Raw genomic sequence first — 19,228 nt, 5'->3', positions numbered from 1 at the left:
AATAGGCATTGCATTATGCGTGTGTTTTAAAAGTGTAAATTACTTTGTGGTTGTGGTGGCACAAAACCATAACCGGAAGCACCGACAATCACACCGCTGGACTCATCAATTGCGTCTGGGGGAGAGGGGGGGAAGACAACGGGTCCTGCAAAGAAAAGAAATGAAGAAATAATTCAATTGGTTAATAAAAAGTTATTATTAAAGAAAGGAAGATTAAACAAGCACAAAAATATGTATTGTGTTGCCCAAAAAGTAATTGCGGTTTTTTTAAAAGAAGGTAAATGCATTTTTAATAAAACTTAGAATGAACTTTAATCAAATATACTTTTTTACACTTTTTTTCTAAAGCAAGCTAAAAGTAACAGCTGATAACTGACAGAAGAAAGAATGCAATTACAGAGTTACAATTACTTTTTGGGCAATCCAATATTTCTAAAGCTAAAACCACACCAACCTTCGATCAAAGAAGGATTTCCGTAAGATTTCGAACCAGAAACCCAAGTTTTAAAATAAGGACCATATATTAAAATTTAAGTCCACCTAGAACCTATTATAGCAGTAGTTCTGCTACTACAGTAGTAGTTCTGCAATTTCAGAGCAGCAGGATTACTGCTAAAAAGTCTGTTGTTTGCTGAAAATGACTACTGCTTGATTATGAAGGGGATGTAAGTAGAAACAAGTAAAAGAGTGCTAAGTTCGGCCGAGCCGAATCTTATGTACACTCCACCATGGATCACATTTGTCGAGTTATTTTCCCGGTATCTCTTTTTAGGCAAACAAAGGATAAAAGAGCTGAATTGCTATGCTATTGGGGATATATCAAGTTATGGTCCGATTTGGACCACGAATAAACTGAATTTTGGAGACCATAGTAGAAGTCATTGTGTAAAATTTCAGCTAATTCGAATAAGAATTGTGCCATTTGGGCGCTCAAGAAGTAAAATAGACAGATCGGGAGCTGTATCAGGATATAGACCGCTTCGGACCATATTTGACACATTTGTTTAAGGTCATGGGAGAAGCCGTTGTACAATATTTCAGCCAAATAAGATAATAATTGCGCCCTCTAGAGTCTCAAAAAGTCACGATCCCAGATCGATTTATATGGCAGCTACATCAGGTTATGGACCGATTTGAATTATATTTGGCACAGTTGTTGGAAGTCATAACAAAACACATCATGCAACATATCAGCCATATCGAGTAAGAATTGCGCCCTCTAGTGGCTCAAAAAGTCATGATTCAAGATCGGTCTATATGGGAGCTATGTCAGGTTAAGGACCGATTTGAATCATGCTTATCACAGTTGTTGAAAGTCTGTGTATAACAAAATATTGGTTTTTTGCGATGGTCACTAAAAAATTGCTGTTTGTGGGGTATTTTGGGAAAGGGGTAGACCCCAAGAAAATTGGTTCCGAAAATGGGTATCAATTCTTGCTCTTCCCCCCCAATATCTTTCATTTAAGCCCCACATTGCCATGGTCGGTAAATATGCCCGATTTAGGGGTGTTTTGGGGATTGGGGTGGTCGCCCAAACACTAAGCCCGGAAAAAATATCAGCAACCTGCTCTATTCTCATATAACTATATATCATTTATTTGAACCTCATATTGCCATTGCCCTCAAAATTGGATATCAAATTCGTTTTCTTATCTCATTTAAACTCCTTATTGCAACAGTCGGCAAATATGTCCGGTTTGGGATATTGGCCCTAAAAACTATGAATATTAAGTTCCACTCTCTTTAAGACCCAAATTGTCTTGGTGAGCAAATACGTCCTATTTGGGGGTTCTTATGGTGATGGGACGTCCCCTAGACAGTTGGTCCCTAATGTTAATATCAGATACGTGGTCTACTCCCAAATACCTTTAATTTAAGTCCCATATTTCCATAGTCGGCAAACATGACCGGCTTGGGGGTGTTTTGGGGGATGGGCGGCCACTCAGTGAGTTGGCCTTGAAAATATATACCGGATTCGTATTCCACTTTAAAAACCTTCTTATATGAGCTTCATATTGGAAAATTCAGCAAATACTTACTATTTGGGTGGTGTTGTGGGGGTGGGGTGGCCCCACAGACACTTTTCCCGAATATTGATATAAAATTTGTGCTTTACTCTCAAAGACCTTTCTTTTGAGCCATGGTCGTAAATTTGTCCCCTTTAGGGGATGTTTTTGGTGAGAGGCGGCCGCCAAACACTTGGTTTTATATTTGGATATCAGATTTGTATTTTGCATTCAAATACCTTTTATTTAAGCCCCATATTCTCATGGTCAGTAAATAAGTCCTGTTTTGGGGGGTGTTTTGGGAAAGGGGTCCACCACCCAGAAACGTGGTCCCACATTTGGATATCAGATTCGCATTCTACTCGCAAATACCTTTCATTTGAGTCCCATATTGCCATGGTCGGTAAATATGTCCGATTTGGGGGTGTTTTGGGGCTTGGGGTGGTCCCCCTAGCACTTGATCCGACAATTGGATATCAGATTTTTCTTATCCTAAATACCTTTCTTTTGAGTCCCATATTGTCGTGATTGGAGTAAATATATGTTTGGTAGGTTTTAGGTTGGGGCAGCCCCCTAGGTACCCCATCCGAAACTAAGATAAGAAATTTTTATTTTTAAGGTACTATAATTAGAGCACACAAAATTTCGCTTAAATCGCACCACCCATCTTCGAGATCTGGCGTTTCTGAAAATTAGGGTAAGGGGGAGGGTCCGTTCCCCTTTCTGATATCAAAAAATGTACATTATGCACCATCTGTGAAAATTTCAAAAAAAAACGGTTCAGCCGTTTCTGAGTCTACAAGAAACACACAAACAAACACAAATTAATTTTTATTTATAGGATAGGGTCGGAAATGGATATTTCGATGTGTTGCAAACGGAATCATAAAATGAATATGCCCCCATCTTTCGGTGGTGGGTATAAAAAAATTAAGTACCCTGTTTTCACCACGAGTCCACAATGCACCATCTGTGCAAAATTTCATGAAAATCGGTTCAGCCGTTTTTGAGTCTATACGGAACACACAAACAAACAAACTGAAATTTTTTTTTTAAGAGCTATAGCAAAGTTTTTCAAAAAAAAACACACACACACAATATTCAGAAAAATTTATGCAATCTTTATTTGAATCGATAGTACGGTCCATATAATTTAATGTTTGAAAATTTTTTCATGCAAATATTGACCGTGACAGAGCCTCAAATGGTCCATTCGCTTAGACTAATTTTGGCATACTCTTTCCAACATTTCGGCCGGTATCTCATGAATAAATGCTTCATGTTGTCTTCTAATGCGTCAATTGAAGCGGGCTTGTCTGTATAGACATGAGCTTTAAGATAGCCCCACAAAAAATTGTCTAACGGCGTTAAATCGCACGATCTAGGTGATCAATTGACCGGTCCCGAACTTAAAATGTTCACCGAACTCGCCTCTCAATAAGTCCATTGTTACCCGTATTGTGTGACATCGTCTTGTTGTAACCACATGTCATGCAAGTCAAGTTCTAGCATTTTTGGCAAAAAAAAAAAATCGGATATAATCTCACGATAGTGCTCAACATTCACAGTTACGTTACGATTTGCATCATCTGTGAAGAAGTACGGTCCAATGATGCCACCAGCCCATAAACCGCACCAAACTGCGATGCATTGGTAGATCTTGCAATGCTCCTGGCTGATCTTCACTCAAAAATCGACAATTCTGCTTATTTACACACCCATTGAACGAAAAATGAGCTAAGGAAATAGGTTTTCCGAGCATAACGAGCTTTCATGCAGGGAGATATATCGCGTGATCTCTTTAATGTTTGAAAGAAGATCTGGATGTAAATGATGAAAAGACAAATTATGTGGTATTAACTCTCGAAACGTCCTGTACACCCGGAGCACAATTTCATCTACCTCGGCCCTGTCGTAAATGAAACGAATGACACCATGTGCTCCTTTCAATTGGGCAAGCAGTTCAGGAACAAAGCCACCAGACGCTAATGCTACCTCTTTGGAGAGAAGTTTTTACATGGCATAGTACCTTACAAACGTGGCCAGCATTTAGGGGGGGGGGGGGGGGGGGGGAAACCACCGCTGAAAATTTCTTTTCTGAAGGTCCCGCCAGGATTCGAACCCAGGCGTTTAGCGTCATAGGCGGACATGCTAACCTCTGCGCTACGGTGGACTCCATGAGGGAAAGATTCTTTGTAAAATTTATGGATCAGCTTCCAGTGATGAAGAGTATCGGCGTCTTATTTCTTTTCTGAAGGTCCCGCCAGGATCCGAACCCAGGAGTTTAGCGTCATAGGCGGACATGCTAGCCTCTGTGCTACGGTGGACTCCATAAGGGAAAGATTCTTTATAAAACTTATGGATCAGCTTCCAGTGAAGAAGAGTATCGGCGTCTTATGAATCACAAGCTGTATGAGCTGCATGACGACGTTATTAGAGTTGAAATTATCAAAACCCAACGATTAAGAAGCTCCAGCAAAGAAATCTTTTGAAGATAAACATTGTGGTACACTTATAGCCTATTTGTCTATCTCAAAACGATTTTTCGTGTCACTCAAGAGTTTGTTTAAACTGCAATTCGAGCAAAAAGGGAAGAATTTTAATGTATAAACAGATTTACCAAAGTCAAAAAAGCTAAAAACTTATCAAAAATAAATACTAATAGCCGTCTATATGGTCGAATATATAGATCGGAAAAAGAAGCCCAGACGAACGGAAAACAGGCTATTAAAGAGGCAGTACCACAACTTTGATGGCAAACATTGTGATACCTGTAATGGGGAAGAACCAAAACTTTGATGACAAAAGACATTTCGAAACTAGGTGTAAGAAATTGGAAAGGGAGTGCAAAAGAACGAGCCCTAGTTGGGCTATTGAAACAAATCTTCTGCCATAATTAGTGCGTTGGTCATGGTTTCGATTCCCAACAGTGGCTTTGGTTGATCGCTTACGGTGGTATCACAATAGACTAAAAATTGCCCAACTGTCGTATTTATTGACTTTGTCATTGCCAACTCACACACAGAGCGGGGAATGGTTATTTGTCAAACACCTTTGAAACCACCTGTGGCTGGCCGTTTAAATGATTTGTCTCTTTTAACATGAATCAATTACGAATTCATTATATGAACTGACATTTATGGGATGTTATTGTTGTTTCTCATTCACTCACCTCTGTTTTGTCTGGGATCTCTGGCGGCAAATGATTGTGGCACATCAATGGAATTGTAATCGAACTGTCTGTTGGGAATGCGACCAAACAGGAAATTTTGGCCGGCAACCAAAGCTAAGGAAGCAAAGATGGCAAGGACAACAATAATCTGCAAAGAGAAAAAAAAAACAAATCTCATAAATAATATCACAAATTAAGTTATACGAATAAAGACAATAACTGAAATATTGGAGGTATTTTTCCTCAAAATACCGTTTCTTCTCTTTTTCGAAATCAAAGTAAAATACCAAATTTTTCCCTGAAGCTCGTGCAGCTACATTTGCTATCATTCATCAACTTTAGGCTCCCAAAAAAATGATAAAGTGGCAAATCAACGCCACTTTAACCTTCTGCAAAACCCTAGGAGTCATGCCCCCATGCTGCGTGATCTGATTCATTGGACATTGCATGCTTAACTTGCAAGCACGAGCACGTTCACAACCCGATTGCAATGGTAAAAGGTTCAAATTTCTTGAACCTGTCATAAAATGCAGCTACCAGAAAAGGCTTCCGCCTTTTCCCATATTGTGCAAGTTTAAGACAAAACAAGAAAAAAGAGACGAGAAATGAAACCTTGAAACAGACTTTCCCAAATAAAACTTAAGGCCTGGAAAATGGAGTTTGGCTGCACAAAAGTATAAGAAAAGCGCAAAAGCATGGTATTACATGTAATACCTTCAAAGCCCATGTTTTTGGGGGGGGGGGAGGAAGAAGGATTTTGGCCAAGTCTCATTTTTATGAATTTATGATCTGCTTTTGCCAGCCTTTGTTTTTTGCCAATGCTAAGGAAAAATCCATGGATTTAAATTTCCTTTTTTTTTGTTTTTTTGGGCAAATTTTTCTTTTTCGCCAAAGGCGCCAACAATGATTTGAAGTGTGCAACCCAGTCTTGACAGCTTTTATTTTTATTGGTGGTGATTTGCCAAACAAAAATTGTTATTTATTAATGATTAAGCAGTTCAAAAGTAATGATAGGTAGGTAGTCCATTTACTACTTCTTCTTCTTCTTCTTCTTGTGCTTTGTTTTCATGTTGCCCATGTTATATCTCAACAAAGTGTTCGGTTTTTATGACCGGCAACATTAGCCCAAGTTTCTTGACCACCACGGGACGATGTACATGTCCAACAATGCCCATTCACGTTCACATCTCACCATTCACTTTCAAACTAGGGGGTGTTACTGTTTTCTGTAGTTATTTCTTTCTGCCTTTCTGGCTCTTTTGATCACAAAATGCTGTGCAGTCTGTAGCAAATGCATATCACAAATAAAACTAGACCGCTGACCGCATAAAACAAATTGTAATTCATTTTTATACAGATTAACAAGAGGCAAACGAAACATACTTCCTGCATGTATTTCTCCAATGAGCCAAACCCCCGCAAACATCACAAGGAACAACATGTGAAAAGTGAACGTTTTTGTGTGTGAAATGTAACAGAATCACATAAGCCATTCATTTCTTTGTTTGGTTTTATAGCATTCTAGGAAATGCCAAGCTAGAGAAGGCTGGTAGGGAATGGAAACAAATCGATGGAAAAAGGAAAGAAAAGTTGTTGCCTTAAAAAGTTGCACTTGTTCTGAATATGTTTCTACAATTTTAACATTTCAGATTCCACGTAGAAATTTTGATTTTATTTTGGAAAAAAATGAAAAAGAAGCAGCAACTTCATCGGACAAAAATTGAGGCTTGTAAGGGCTCAAAAAGTCAAATCGTGCGATCGGTTTATATGGGACCTATATCAGGTTATTGACCGATTTGGACCGTACTTAGCACAGTTTACTGGAAGTCATAACAGAACATTACATACTTAATTTCAGCCAAATCGGAAAAAAATTGAGGCTTGTAGGGGTTCAAAAAGTCAAATCGTGCGATCGGTTAAATGGGAGCTATATCAGGTTATAGACCGATTCGGACCGCACTTGGCACAGTTGTCATAAAAGTCATAACAAAACACTTCATGCTCAATTTCAGCCATATCGGACAAAAATTGTGGCTTCAATGGGCTCAAGAAGTCAAATCGGGAGATCGACTTATATGGGAGCTATATCAGATTATATGCCGATTTGGACCGTACTTTGTACAGTTGGCGGAAGTCATAACAGAACACTACATACAAAATTTCAGTCAAATAGGAAAAAAAATTGTGGCTTCCAGGGGCTCACGGAGTCAAATCGGGAGATCGATTTATATGGGAGCTACATCTAAATTTGAACCAATATGGCCCATTTACAATCCCCAATGGCCTATATCTATATTAAGTATCTGTGCAAAATTTCAAGTGGCTAGCTTCACGCGTTTGATCTCTATCGTGATTTGGACAGACGGACGGACGGACCTGGCTAGATTGACTCAGAACGTCGAGACGATCAAGAATATATATATGTATTGTTTGTGGGATCTTAGACGAATATTTCGAGGTGTTACAAATGGAATGACTAGATTAGTACACCCCCATCCAATGGTGGTGGGTATAACAATTAACTTCTAATTAACTTCTTTATACGAAATTTCCCATAAACATTCCGTTTGGGAACAGGGGATACTTCTCTCATATCAAAGAGTGCAATCCTATTCAAAATTTAGCTCAACGAGATGGGACATTCTTTTTTATTACGAGTTCAAATTAGTTAGGGAAGTTTCAACATGGTTGGACACTTTACAAATGTTGCCAGCATTTGTAAGGGGATAACCACCGCTGAAATTTGATCCCAGGCTTTCGGCGTCATAGGAGGAAATGCTAATCTTTGCGCCAGGTTGGTCTCCAAAGACGACCTAATCTACTCTTAAAGATTCTTTTGAGCTTCATATTGTCTTGGTCGGTCTGCATGTTCCTTTGGGTGTGAGGCGGCCTCCATATAAAACTTGGTCATGAATTTGAATGCCATATTTGTTCTCTACTCGCCAATACCTTTCAATTGAGTTCTACTGGGTTGCCCAAAAAGTAATTGCGGATTTTTCATATAGTCGGCGTTGACAAATTTTTTCACAGCTTGTGACTCTGTAATTGCATTCTTTCTTCTGTCAGTTATCAGCTGTTACTTTTAGCTTGCTTTAGAAAAAAGTGTAAAAAAGTATATTTGATTATAGTTCATTCTTCAAGTTTTATTAAAAATGCATTTACTTTCTTTTAATTAAAACAAACCGGAAATTCAATGGATTTTTTTATAAAATCTAATTGCTTCATTAATTTATGGCTTTTTGAATTATTATCAATATATAGGAAGTTTAAATTACAACATGTTCTTCTGCCAAACATGCAATGCTGTTTGTTGTAGGCCACATTTTTACATTGAACTTCACCACAAAATACAACTTATTGAATTTCATGAATTTTAAAAATTAAAATTGAAATGTTAAAATACCAGTTTAACACCAATTTTTCAATTACAATTATGTATTCTACACTCAACAACTAAATTATAAGCGATGAAGGCAAAAACAAATATACAAACAAAGAACTTGTTGTCGTACAAATTCAAGTTCGATTGGTAGACAAGTTAAGACCAACTCCTTTACCAATACTGCCACATAACATACAACTACTTTAATAAATGAAAATACTTTTAAAGGGGGTTTAGGGGGTGTCTTTATGGCCATTGCATTGAAAATTTTTAATATTTTTTTAACAATTCCTCAAAGCCTGATCCACAACATGTATGTATAACAATGTTTATTTTAATTGAAGTTTAAGTATATTTGTGTAAATGAATTCATATCGATTCGATTAAGTTGATTATTAATACTAGTTTTTTTGTTTTTCTTAGTGTTGGCCACATACACCAACGACAATTGAGTTCATTAATAAAGCTCTGAATTAAAATGAAGGCGTTTTTTATTTATTTATATATGATCTGCCTTTATAGTTGAAACCAAAGCCAGACTCCATAGAAAAAAATCACAGAATTTATGTTCCATTTGTCATTGGCATAAATGTTTTAAGTGTTGTAGTTAATGGGAACTAAAAGACAAACATTGCATTCATTTATCTAAGAAACCGAACAGAAAAGTTTTGTAATCCTTTTTATGATGCCTATTCAATCAGTGAAAAAAATAAAATTAAACTTCCAATTAAATATATATCAAAATTATCAAAGCAATTTAATTTTATTAAGAAAATTTAATTCACCTAAATTCTTATCTTAAAAAATAATTTCCTTCATATTATAACTTATACGGTTTTTTTTAATTTTCTATTCTTTCCAGGTAAGCTGCTAACTTCAATTTGATTTTCCTATAAACTGGGTCAGTTTTGCATGCTGTCAAGTGAGTTTTGGTTTTTTTCTTAGTATTTGGTCTAAACCTCGAGTACCTCTACCACTAACAACACTAATCTGATAACATCATAACAATGTAAAATTAAAATAAATATTTATTGTTTTTTGTTACAATTTTTGTAGCTGGTCGTATAACTACCGTTTCTTTATTTACCAAAGCAAAGTTAAGTTTGCATATACTTCACATATAGCCCACCAACATCTGAGGTAAACAAAATCAACAGCAAAAATTTTGTTGTCCAGCAACATTTCGTGTTAGACTCTAATAATTATGAAAATGTTTGGTAAATGTTCCGCTTAATTAAAAGAAATAATTTGTTTTATTATAACAACCATTTACACTTATTGCTAAATTGGTATTTTTTTCTTCTCGCCACTGTTTTATAAAAAAAATTTAGTTAATGAAAAATATTTTAAAATATTTATGGGCTTACAAAATTATTACAAACAAGACTTTAAATCGAGATATCTATCTTTATGGCAGCTATATCCAAATCAGGACCGATTTGGGCCAAGTTGCAAAAAAATATCGAGGAGCCTAACACAACTCACTGTCAGAAATTTCGGCGACATCGGACAGTAAATGCGTCTTTTATGGGCCCAAAACCTTTAATCGAGAGATCTGTCTATATGGCAGCTATATAAAAATCTTGTTTGATCTATGCCAAATTGCAGAAATATGTCGAGGGGCTTAACTTAACTCACTGTCCCAAATTTCGGCGACATTAATAAATAAATGCGCTTTTTATAGGCCCAAAACCTTAAATTGGGAGATCGGTCTATATGGCAGCTATATTCAAATCTGGATCGATCTGGGCCAAATTGAAGAAGGCTGTCGAAGGGCCTAACACAACTCACTGTCCCAAATTTCAGCAAAATCGGATAATAAATAAGTCTTTTATGGGCCTAAGACCCTAAATCGACTATTCGGTATACATGGCAGCTATATCCAAATCTGAATCAATCTGGGCCAAATTGAAGAAGGCTGTCGAAGGGCCTAACACAACTCACTGTCCCAAATTTCAGCAAAATCGGATAATAAATAAGGCTTTTATGGGCCTAAGACCCTAAATCGACTATTCGGTCTACATGGCAGCTATATCTAACTCTGGACTGATCTGCGCCAAATTGAAGAGGGCTGTCGAAGGGCCTAACACAACTCACTGTCCCAAATTTCAGCAAAATCGGATAATAAATGTGGCTTTATGGGCACAAGACCCCAAAACGGCGGATCGGTCTATATGGGGCTATATCAAGAGATAGTCCGATATAGCCCATCTTCGAATTAAACCTGCTTATGGATAAAAAAAGGATCTGTGCAAAGTTTCAGCACAATATCTCTATTTTTAAAGACTGTAGCGTGATTTCAACAGACGGACGGACAGACGTACGGACACGAATGTCGAGTTTTACGCAGATACCTGCCATCACGGCCCAAACCTGCGAGGTCCAAGGCCTAAGGGTGAATACAATGCATCTACAACGCCCCCACATGTGGTAACGCACACATGAGTACCAATTTGATCCCACGTATTTGGACGTGTTCACCTCCTTGGTTAGGAGCGGAGCACTACCTAAAACTCCTTCCGATCTATAGGTCACGGCACCCGGTTGAAAACGCAACTCCACGCCGAGCTTAAGCTCTACCCGCGATTTGGGTACAAACCACAGCCACCACATTGCTCCCCACTGGGGCCTCACCATTGTCAGGCTGGAACCAAAGATCCAGGGGCTCCTGACACCCGTGGTACCAGATTAAAGTCAGACTTCGTAGCCTTAAAAGACTACTACCAGTTGAACCCCAAACAGTTCCGGACTGGTCCCCTGGATGAGAAGAATCACCCTAAGCCGACCTCAAGCCAGAATACAAAAGTATACATCAAACACACAACGGTACGATATACACAAACACAAACAGGACACGGCAGCCCTGACGGGCTACGCCACATATATCAGCATCAACATGGGACTTTACAATTAACGAACACAACCACAACAGCTGAGGGAACCAACCATGGGCAAACACCGCCGCATCATCACGGGCGACCGAACACAACCACAACAGCTAAGGGAACCAACCATGGGCAAACACCGCTGCATTAACATGGGCAAGGCAGGAGCCAGGCCATGTCATGCGCAGCACCAAATCACACAGTCGCGCCAGTACAGCAACACCTCGTTATGGATAACTAGCGTGTATTCATCCGGACGGACGGACATAGCTAGATCGTCTTGGATTTTTACGCTGATCAAGAATATACTTTCTAGGGTCGGAAATGGATATTTTGATGGGTTTCTTCGGTAGATGGTATAAAAACAAGAAATTTTTACAAATGGGAGAGAGCCAAGCTGTTTGCCCAAAAGATAGGGCATCGCTAGGACTAAATATTATTTTATAAAAAAAATCAATTTCCAAGATCGAAAACTGACAAAACGCCTGTAGTAAACATTAAGAGCGTTGTTAAAACCATATTCAGTGCTATCGTATCCTCTGTCTGCCAAGCCTAAAGTTCATAACCTATCAAACCAATAATTAATGCGCGTGTTGGAAGTCATTCATGTGCTTCTACCGGATTAAGGATCAAATCAGAGGTGTTTAAATTCATAGGTGTACTGGAGGCCACCGCAGCGCAGAGGCTAGCATGTCCGCCTATGACGCTGAACGCCTGGGTTCGAATCCTGGCGAAACCATAAAAAAAACAAAATTTCAGCTGTGGTTTTCCCTCCTAATGCTGGCAACATTTGTGAGGTACTATGCCATGTTAAACTTCTCTCCAAAGAGGTGTCGCACTGCGGCACGCCCTTCGGACTCGGCTATAAAAAGGAGGCCCCTTATCATTGAGCTTAAACTTGAATCGACTGCACTCATTGATATGTGAGAAGTTTGCCCCTGTTCCTTAGTGGAATGTGCATGGGCAAAATTTGCATTTTTACGTCAGTATTGATGCCTAGTAATTTCAGCTCATTTGTGAATGACGTCGGTTTTACATTATTGAAAACATTTTCAAAGTCGAGAAGTGCTGCCATTGTATACTTCTTGGCAGCGAGAGAATCCTCTATGTAGGCAACTAGGTCGTCAACGGTTGTTTAAGTGGTTTTGCCCTTACCATATGCATCCTGTTACTGAGACGATTTTTAGGAGGCTTTGCCGTAAGTTATCTTTCTATTAACTTTTCTAGAGTCTTAAAACGGGGTGTCCAACAGGAACTTGATACCTTGGAATTTAATATATGAACGCGCTCTTACAATAATCGTCGAATTCAATTTATTCAGTAAACTCAACATTTTTGCCATGGTTAAGTACAGAAATAAGTCGGTAATCGTTACTGTAAGAGCAAAATAATCTTCATTTCTCTCATTTTTTTGCTCAATGGCCTCTTCATTATTGGTCAGGTGAAAATTCACATGTGCTTCAAGAAACAACATTTTGTCCACCAGAAAAAACTGTTTGGTACGGTTTGCACGCCGCGGCGTCATTGCGCCATACTTCTTCGTTGACGATGCCAATCGTCACGTTACCGTGAATGGACAGCGCTACCGCACCATGCTCACTGATTAGTTTTATACCCACCACCATAGGATGGGAATATACTTATCTTGTCAATCGTTTGTAACACATCGAAATATTCGTCTAAGATCCCATAAAGTATATATTGGGTTGCCCAAAAAGTAATTGTGGATTTTTCATATAGTCGGCGCTGACAAAGTTTTTCATAGCTTGTGACTCTGTAATTGCATTCTTTTTTCTGTCAGTTATCAGCTGTTACTTTTAGCTTGCTTTAGAAAAAAAGTGTAAACAAGTATATTTGATTAAAGTTCATTCTAAGTTTTATTAAAAATTCATTTACTTTCTTTTAAAAAATCCGCAAATACTTTTTAGGCAACCCAATATATTCTTGATCGTCGTGACATTTTAAATCGAACTTCTGTCTGTCGAAAGCCTCTAACTTTTGAAGGAGTAAAGATAGCCCCTTGAAATTTTGCACAAATACTTCATATATGTGTAGGTCGTTTGGGATTGTAAATGTGCCAAATCGGTCCATGTTTTGATATAGCAGCCATATTAATCGATCTTGGGTCTTAACTTCTTGAGCGCAATTCTCGTCCGATTTGACTGAAATTTTGCACGTAGTGTTCTGATATCACTTCCAACTTTTGTGCGAAGTATGGTCCGAATCGGACTATAACATGCTATAGGTGCCATATAAACCGATCTAGGATCTTGACTTCTTGAGCCGCTAGAGGGCGCAATTCTCATTCGATTTGGCTAAAATTTTGCATGAGGTGTTTTGATATGACTTCCAAAAACTGTGATGAGTATGGCGCAAATCGGTAAATAACCTGATATAGCTGCCATATAAACCGATCGGGCTCCTTGATTTCTTGAGCCTCTAGATAGAGCAATTCTCATCCGATTTAGCACACATTTTGTTCAACGGCTTCTCCCATGGCCCTCCACATACGTGTGCAGTATGGTCGGAATCGATCTATAGCTTGATACAGCTCCCATATAAACCGGTCTCTCGATTTTGCTGCTTGAGCCCCTACAAGGCGTAATTCTTATCCGAATGGACTGAAATATTACACAATGACTTCTACAATGTTCAGCATTCAATTTATTTATGGTCCGAATCGGACTACAACTTGATACAGCTCCAATAGCATAGCAGTTCTTATTCATTATTCTTTGTTTGCCTAAAAAGAGATGGCGCGCAAAGAACTCGACAAATGCGATCCATGGTGGAGGGTATATAAGATTCGGCCCGGCCGCACTTAGCATGCTCTTATTTGTTTTATTTTCCAAATCATATTTTTCAAGAATTTTTCTAAGCTTTCAAACAATATCATAGGTTAAAACAGTTCATAGATCATTCAAACAATGTATCAGTTTTTACCACATCATACAATACTTTGTTAATATTTTATTTTTATTAAGTCCACTGATAGTTTTTGTGTAAATTCATTTCTTTGTAATTTATCTGCAAATAAAACAAATGACCAAGCAGGCGGAGTTATTAAACAGCAAAAAAGAAAAAAAAAACCAAAAACAAAAATATAATTTACTCTTTAAGAGTGTCATTTTTCATAGCCATACCAATGCCATTTGCAGCAAACTAAGAGATGAAAAAAAAACTACCAACAATTATAGGCGAACTTTGTCTAGCATCTTGTTAACAGGTGCTGTTTGCTGCTCTACTCTTGTATTTGCTATGGAAAATGTAAAACATTAAACAGGGGGGGAAAAAAACAGAAAACCTAACACATATGCATGAATAAGAGACTGGTTTTAATATGGCATAACTATGATCTTGGCAAATTGTTTTTGCTTTTTGTCTATCTGTTTAAATGGCTATAATTCTAAAACAAATGTTCGAAGACAAAAAAAGCACATAAAGGGTATTTTCTACAAATAGACCTTTAGATTTACTTAGAGCCAAGCTCAATAAATATAGTCACCAACTTTATTGACAACTACATCTGCGTCTGAATTTGCAATGGCTTACAAATTATCTTATTGACGCTTTTTCTAGTTAAAGACATGATCAGAAATTGATCATCTACTTGTCGGGCTAAATTAAGGCATACATTTGGTATTAACGATAAGGATTGTCAGATATGTTTTTCATGCCATCCACTATTGATAGGGTTCGGCAAGTTCTGCGCATTGTTGCTTTAGGAAATCTAATAAAGAAGATTATAAAGCCATTTAGAGCATACTTTTTGTTCAGCACCGTCTTCTTATATATAACAAGTAAAAGCGTGCTAAGTTCGGCCGGGCCGAATCTTAAATACCCTCCACCATGGATCGCATTTGTCGAGTTCTTTTCCCGGCATCTCTTCTTAGGCAAAAAAAATGATATAAGAAAAGATTTGCTCTGCTCTTAGAGCGATATCAAGATATGGTCCGGTTTGGACCACAATTAAATTATATGTTGGAGACCTGTGTAAAATGTCAGCCAATTAGAATAAGAATTGCGCCCTTTGGGGGCTCAAGAAGTAAAATAGAGAGATCGATTTATATGGGAGCTGTATCGGGCTATAGACCGATTCAGACCATAATAAACACGTATGTTGATGGTCATGAGAGTATCCGTCGTACAAAATTTCAGACAAATCGGATAATAATTGCGACCTCTAGACGATCAAGAATTCAAGATCCCAGATCGATTTATATGGCAGCTATATCGGGTTATGAACCGATTTGAACCTAATTTGACACAGTTGTTGAAAGTAAGAATAAAATACGTCATGCAAAATTTCATTCCAATCGGATAAGTATTGCGCCCTCTAGAAGCTCAAGAAGTCAAGATCCCAGATCGATTTATATGACAGCTATATCAGGCTATGAACCGATTTGAACCATACTTGGCACAGTTGTTGGATATTATAACAAAACACGTGGTGCAAAATTTCATTCCAATCGGATAAGAATTGCGCCCTCTAGAGGCTCAAGAAATCAATACCCAAGATCGGTATATATGACAGCTATATCAGGTTATTGACCGATTTGAACCATACTTGGCACAGTTGTTGGATATCATAAGAAAACACGTCGTGTAAAATTTCATTCCAATCGAATAAGAATTGCGCACTCTAGAGGCTCAAGAAGTCAATACCCAAGATCGGTTTATATGACAGCTATATCAAAACATGGACCGATATGGCCCATTTACAATACCAACCGACCTACACTAACAAGAAGTATTTGTGTAAAATTACAAGCGGCTAGCTTTACTCCTTCGGAAGTTAGCGTGCTTTCAACAGACAGACGGACGGACAGACGGACGGACAGACGGACGGACAGACGGACGGACATAGCTAGATCGACATAAAATGTCACGACGATCAATAATATATATACTTTATGAGGTTTCAGACGAATATTTCGAGTAGTTACAAACAGAATGACGAAATTAGTATACCCCCCATCCTATGGTGGAAGGTAAAAAAATCAATTTGTGTTTGTTTGTATGTTTGTTTGTGTGTTCCTTACAAACTGAAAAACGGCTGAACCGATTTTCATGAAATTTTCACTGATGGTGCATTATGATCCCGTGGTGAAATAGCGTACTATTTTTCTGATATCTGAAGGGGAGCGGACCCTCCCCCTTACCCTAATTCTCGGAAACGCCAGACCTCGGTTATGGGTGGTGCGATTTAAGCGAAATTTTGTGTGCTCTATTATAGTAACCTAAAAATAAAAATTTGGTATCCAAATTTGGGGTAGGGTACCTAGGGGGACCGCCCCTCCCCAAAACCTACCAAATATATATGTAGACCAACCCCGACAAAATGGGACTCAAATGAAAGTTAATTAGGATAAGAAAACGTATCTGATATTCCATTGTCGGACCAAGTGTTAGGGGGACCACCCCAACTCCCAAAACACCCCTAAATCGGACATATATACCGACCATAGTAATATGGGACTCAAATAAAAGGTATTTGCGAGTAGAATACGAATCTGACATCCAAATATGTGATCAAGTTTCTGGGGCTCCACCCCTTCCCCCAAAATACCCACCAAACAAGACTTATTTACTGACCATGGCAATATGGGGGATTAAATAAAAGATATTTGAGTGTAGAATACGAATCAGATATCCCAAAGTGGAGCCAAGTGTTTGGGGGGCCGCCCCTCCCAAGAACACCCCCAAAGAGGACAAATTTGCGGCCATAGCAATATGGGGCTCACATGAAAGGTCTTTGGAAGTAAACCACGAATTCGATATTAATATTCGGGAAAAGGTGTCTGTGGGGCCACCCAACCCCCATAACTCCACCCATATAGGACGTATTTGCTGACAATTGCAATATGTGGCTCAAATAAGAGGTATTTTAAAGTAGAACACGAATCTGATATATATTTTCAGGGCCAAGTTACTGAAAGGCAGCCATATCCCCCAAACCAGTCATGTTTGCCTACTATGGTAAGATGGGGCTCAAATGAAAGGTATTTGGAAGTAGATCACGAATCTGATATCAACATTCGGGACCAACTGGACGACCCACCCCCTTAACAACCCCTAAAAAGGACGTATTTGTTCACCATGACAATTTGGATCTTAAAGGGAGTGGATATTGATAGCTTATAGGGCCCATACCCCAAACCGGACATATATGCTGTTTTTTGCAATAAGGGGTTTAAATTAAAGGTATTTGAGATTAGAAAACGAATTTTATATCCAATTTTGAGGCCAATGGCAATATGGGGTTCAAATAAATGATATTTGAAAGTGGAGCATGATGGTGATATATTTTCAGGGCTAAGTGTTTGGGAGACCATCCCACTCCCCAAAAAATCCATAAATCGGGCATACTTACCGGCCACGTCAATGTGGGGCGAAGAGAATACGAAATTGATACCCACTTTCGGGACCAATTTTCTGGAGTCTACCCCATTCCAAAAACACCACACAAACAGCAATTACTTGCCGACCATGGCATTATGGGGCTTAAATAAAGGCATTTGGAAGTAGAATACGAATCTGATATCCAAATGTTGTTCCATGTATTTGGGGCGCCGTCTTTTTCCCAAACCACCCCCAAAGACTACAAATTTTGGAGCCAAGTGTCTAAGGACGCATTATCCCTTAAACCAATGGCAATATGGGATTTAAATAAATTGTATTTGAGAGAAGAGCACGAGGGCCAAGTGTCTAGAGAACCACCTCACCCCCGAAAACATCCCTAAATCGAACATCATGACCATATCGGGCTGAAATAAAGACTTTTAAGGATGGAGTATATCTAACACCCAAACGTTAAAGACCCCAAAACCCTCCGAGCGAATTCATAGACCAATAAAGATATATGGGATTCAGATAAAGGAATTTATATTGCTATACTGTTAGTCAAGCGATACACGTATATTAGTTTCTTAGCGTGGTATTTCACTAAAAGATCTATAATTTAATTTTGTTCCATATAAAGTAAAAGAAGGCGCAGCGGAGCGGGCCCATTTCAGCTAGTCTGATATTAACTGAAATTATATGGTAACCCGGTTTAATCCCTACTCACACACAGAAAGAATTGTACACGTTGACAAAACCAAACAAACAAAAAAACCTAGTTAACAATTAATAAAACACTAAGTTTATTTAGTGTTTAACTATTTTGGAAGGTAGTTTTGGTTTTTTTTTTTTTTTGAAGATTTGTTTCTTATTTTACTTGGTTATTGACTTCAGCTATGTCTTTCTATGGCTGCACAGCAATACATCTTGTTCAACTTTGTTGACCCTCATTGAAGATTGCCATTGCCGATAGCTTTGTTTGGTGATTTAGTAACTCTGTTGGTTTGTATCTTTACAAAGCCTAGAGCCTGTCATTGCCTTACAAAATGGGTTATTTAAACCAACACGACTAGACTCTAGCCTTTGCGAATATCTACTACTGCCAACTGTTGTCGAATTGTCCCAAGAACTAACTAAGAGCACCACATCCAACTATCGACAGATAATTTGTTTTTGGGATGTTTAAAACACTTCTGTTCAGTTTATGCGAAAGCAAAGAAGCATTTGATTCCCACTCTATTATGGCGAGCATTAAGATCACGTTTTGCAATTCCGGGTCGAGAAATATTGTTTTATGGTTGTTGTTGGGAGTCTTATGATGACTTATTTCAATGGGAGAGGGTCAAATGGTATTATATTTATGTTAATTTTGTTGGTTATTAATTACTTAGGTGTATGTCCATAGTGGTTACTGGCTTAGGTGAATGTCCATAGTGGCATG

At 38.3% G+C, this 19,228-nt stretch overlaps 1 protein-coding gene across 2 annotated transcripts in view; it reads right to left on the bottom strand.

Annotated features, from left to right (window-relative positions):
- Positions 1-19,228, bottom strand: part of LOC131995089 (uncharacterized) — a 115,350-nt gene that overhangs the window by 43,172 nt on the left and 52,950 nt on the right. For both annotated transcript variants that reach the window (XM_059362939.1, XM_059362940.1), the window contains exons 2-3: positions 5,179-5,326; positions 44-145 (exon numbers count right to left, since the gene is read on the bottom strand). In XM_059362939.1, coding sequence (XP_059218922.1) covers positions 44-145; positions 5,179-5,326 — 250 coding nt within the window. The remainder of the gene's footprint in view (positions 1-43; positions 146-5,178; positions 5,327-19,228) is intronic.

The sequence above is a fragment of the Stomoxys calcitrans genome, chromosome 2, assembly GCF_963082655.1.
Source record: "Stomoxys calcitrans chromosome 2, idStoCalc2.1, whole genome shotgun sequence".
Lineage (NCBI taxonomy): Eukaryota > Metazoa > Arthropoda > Insecta > Diptera > Muscidae > Stomoxys > Stomoxys calcitrans.
Note: the sequence above shows the minus strand (reverse complement) of the source record. Positions and strands in the feature narration are given on the sequence as shown.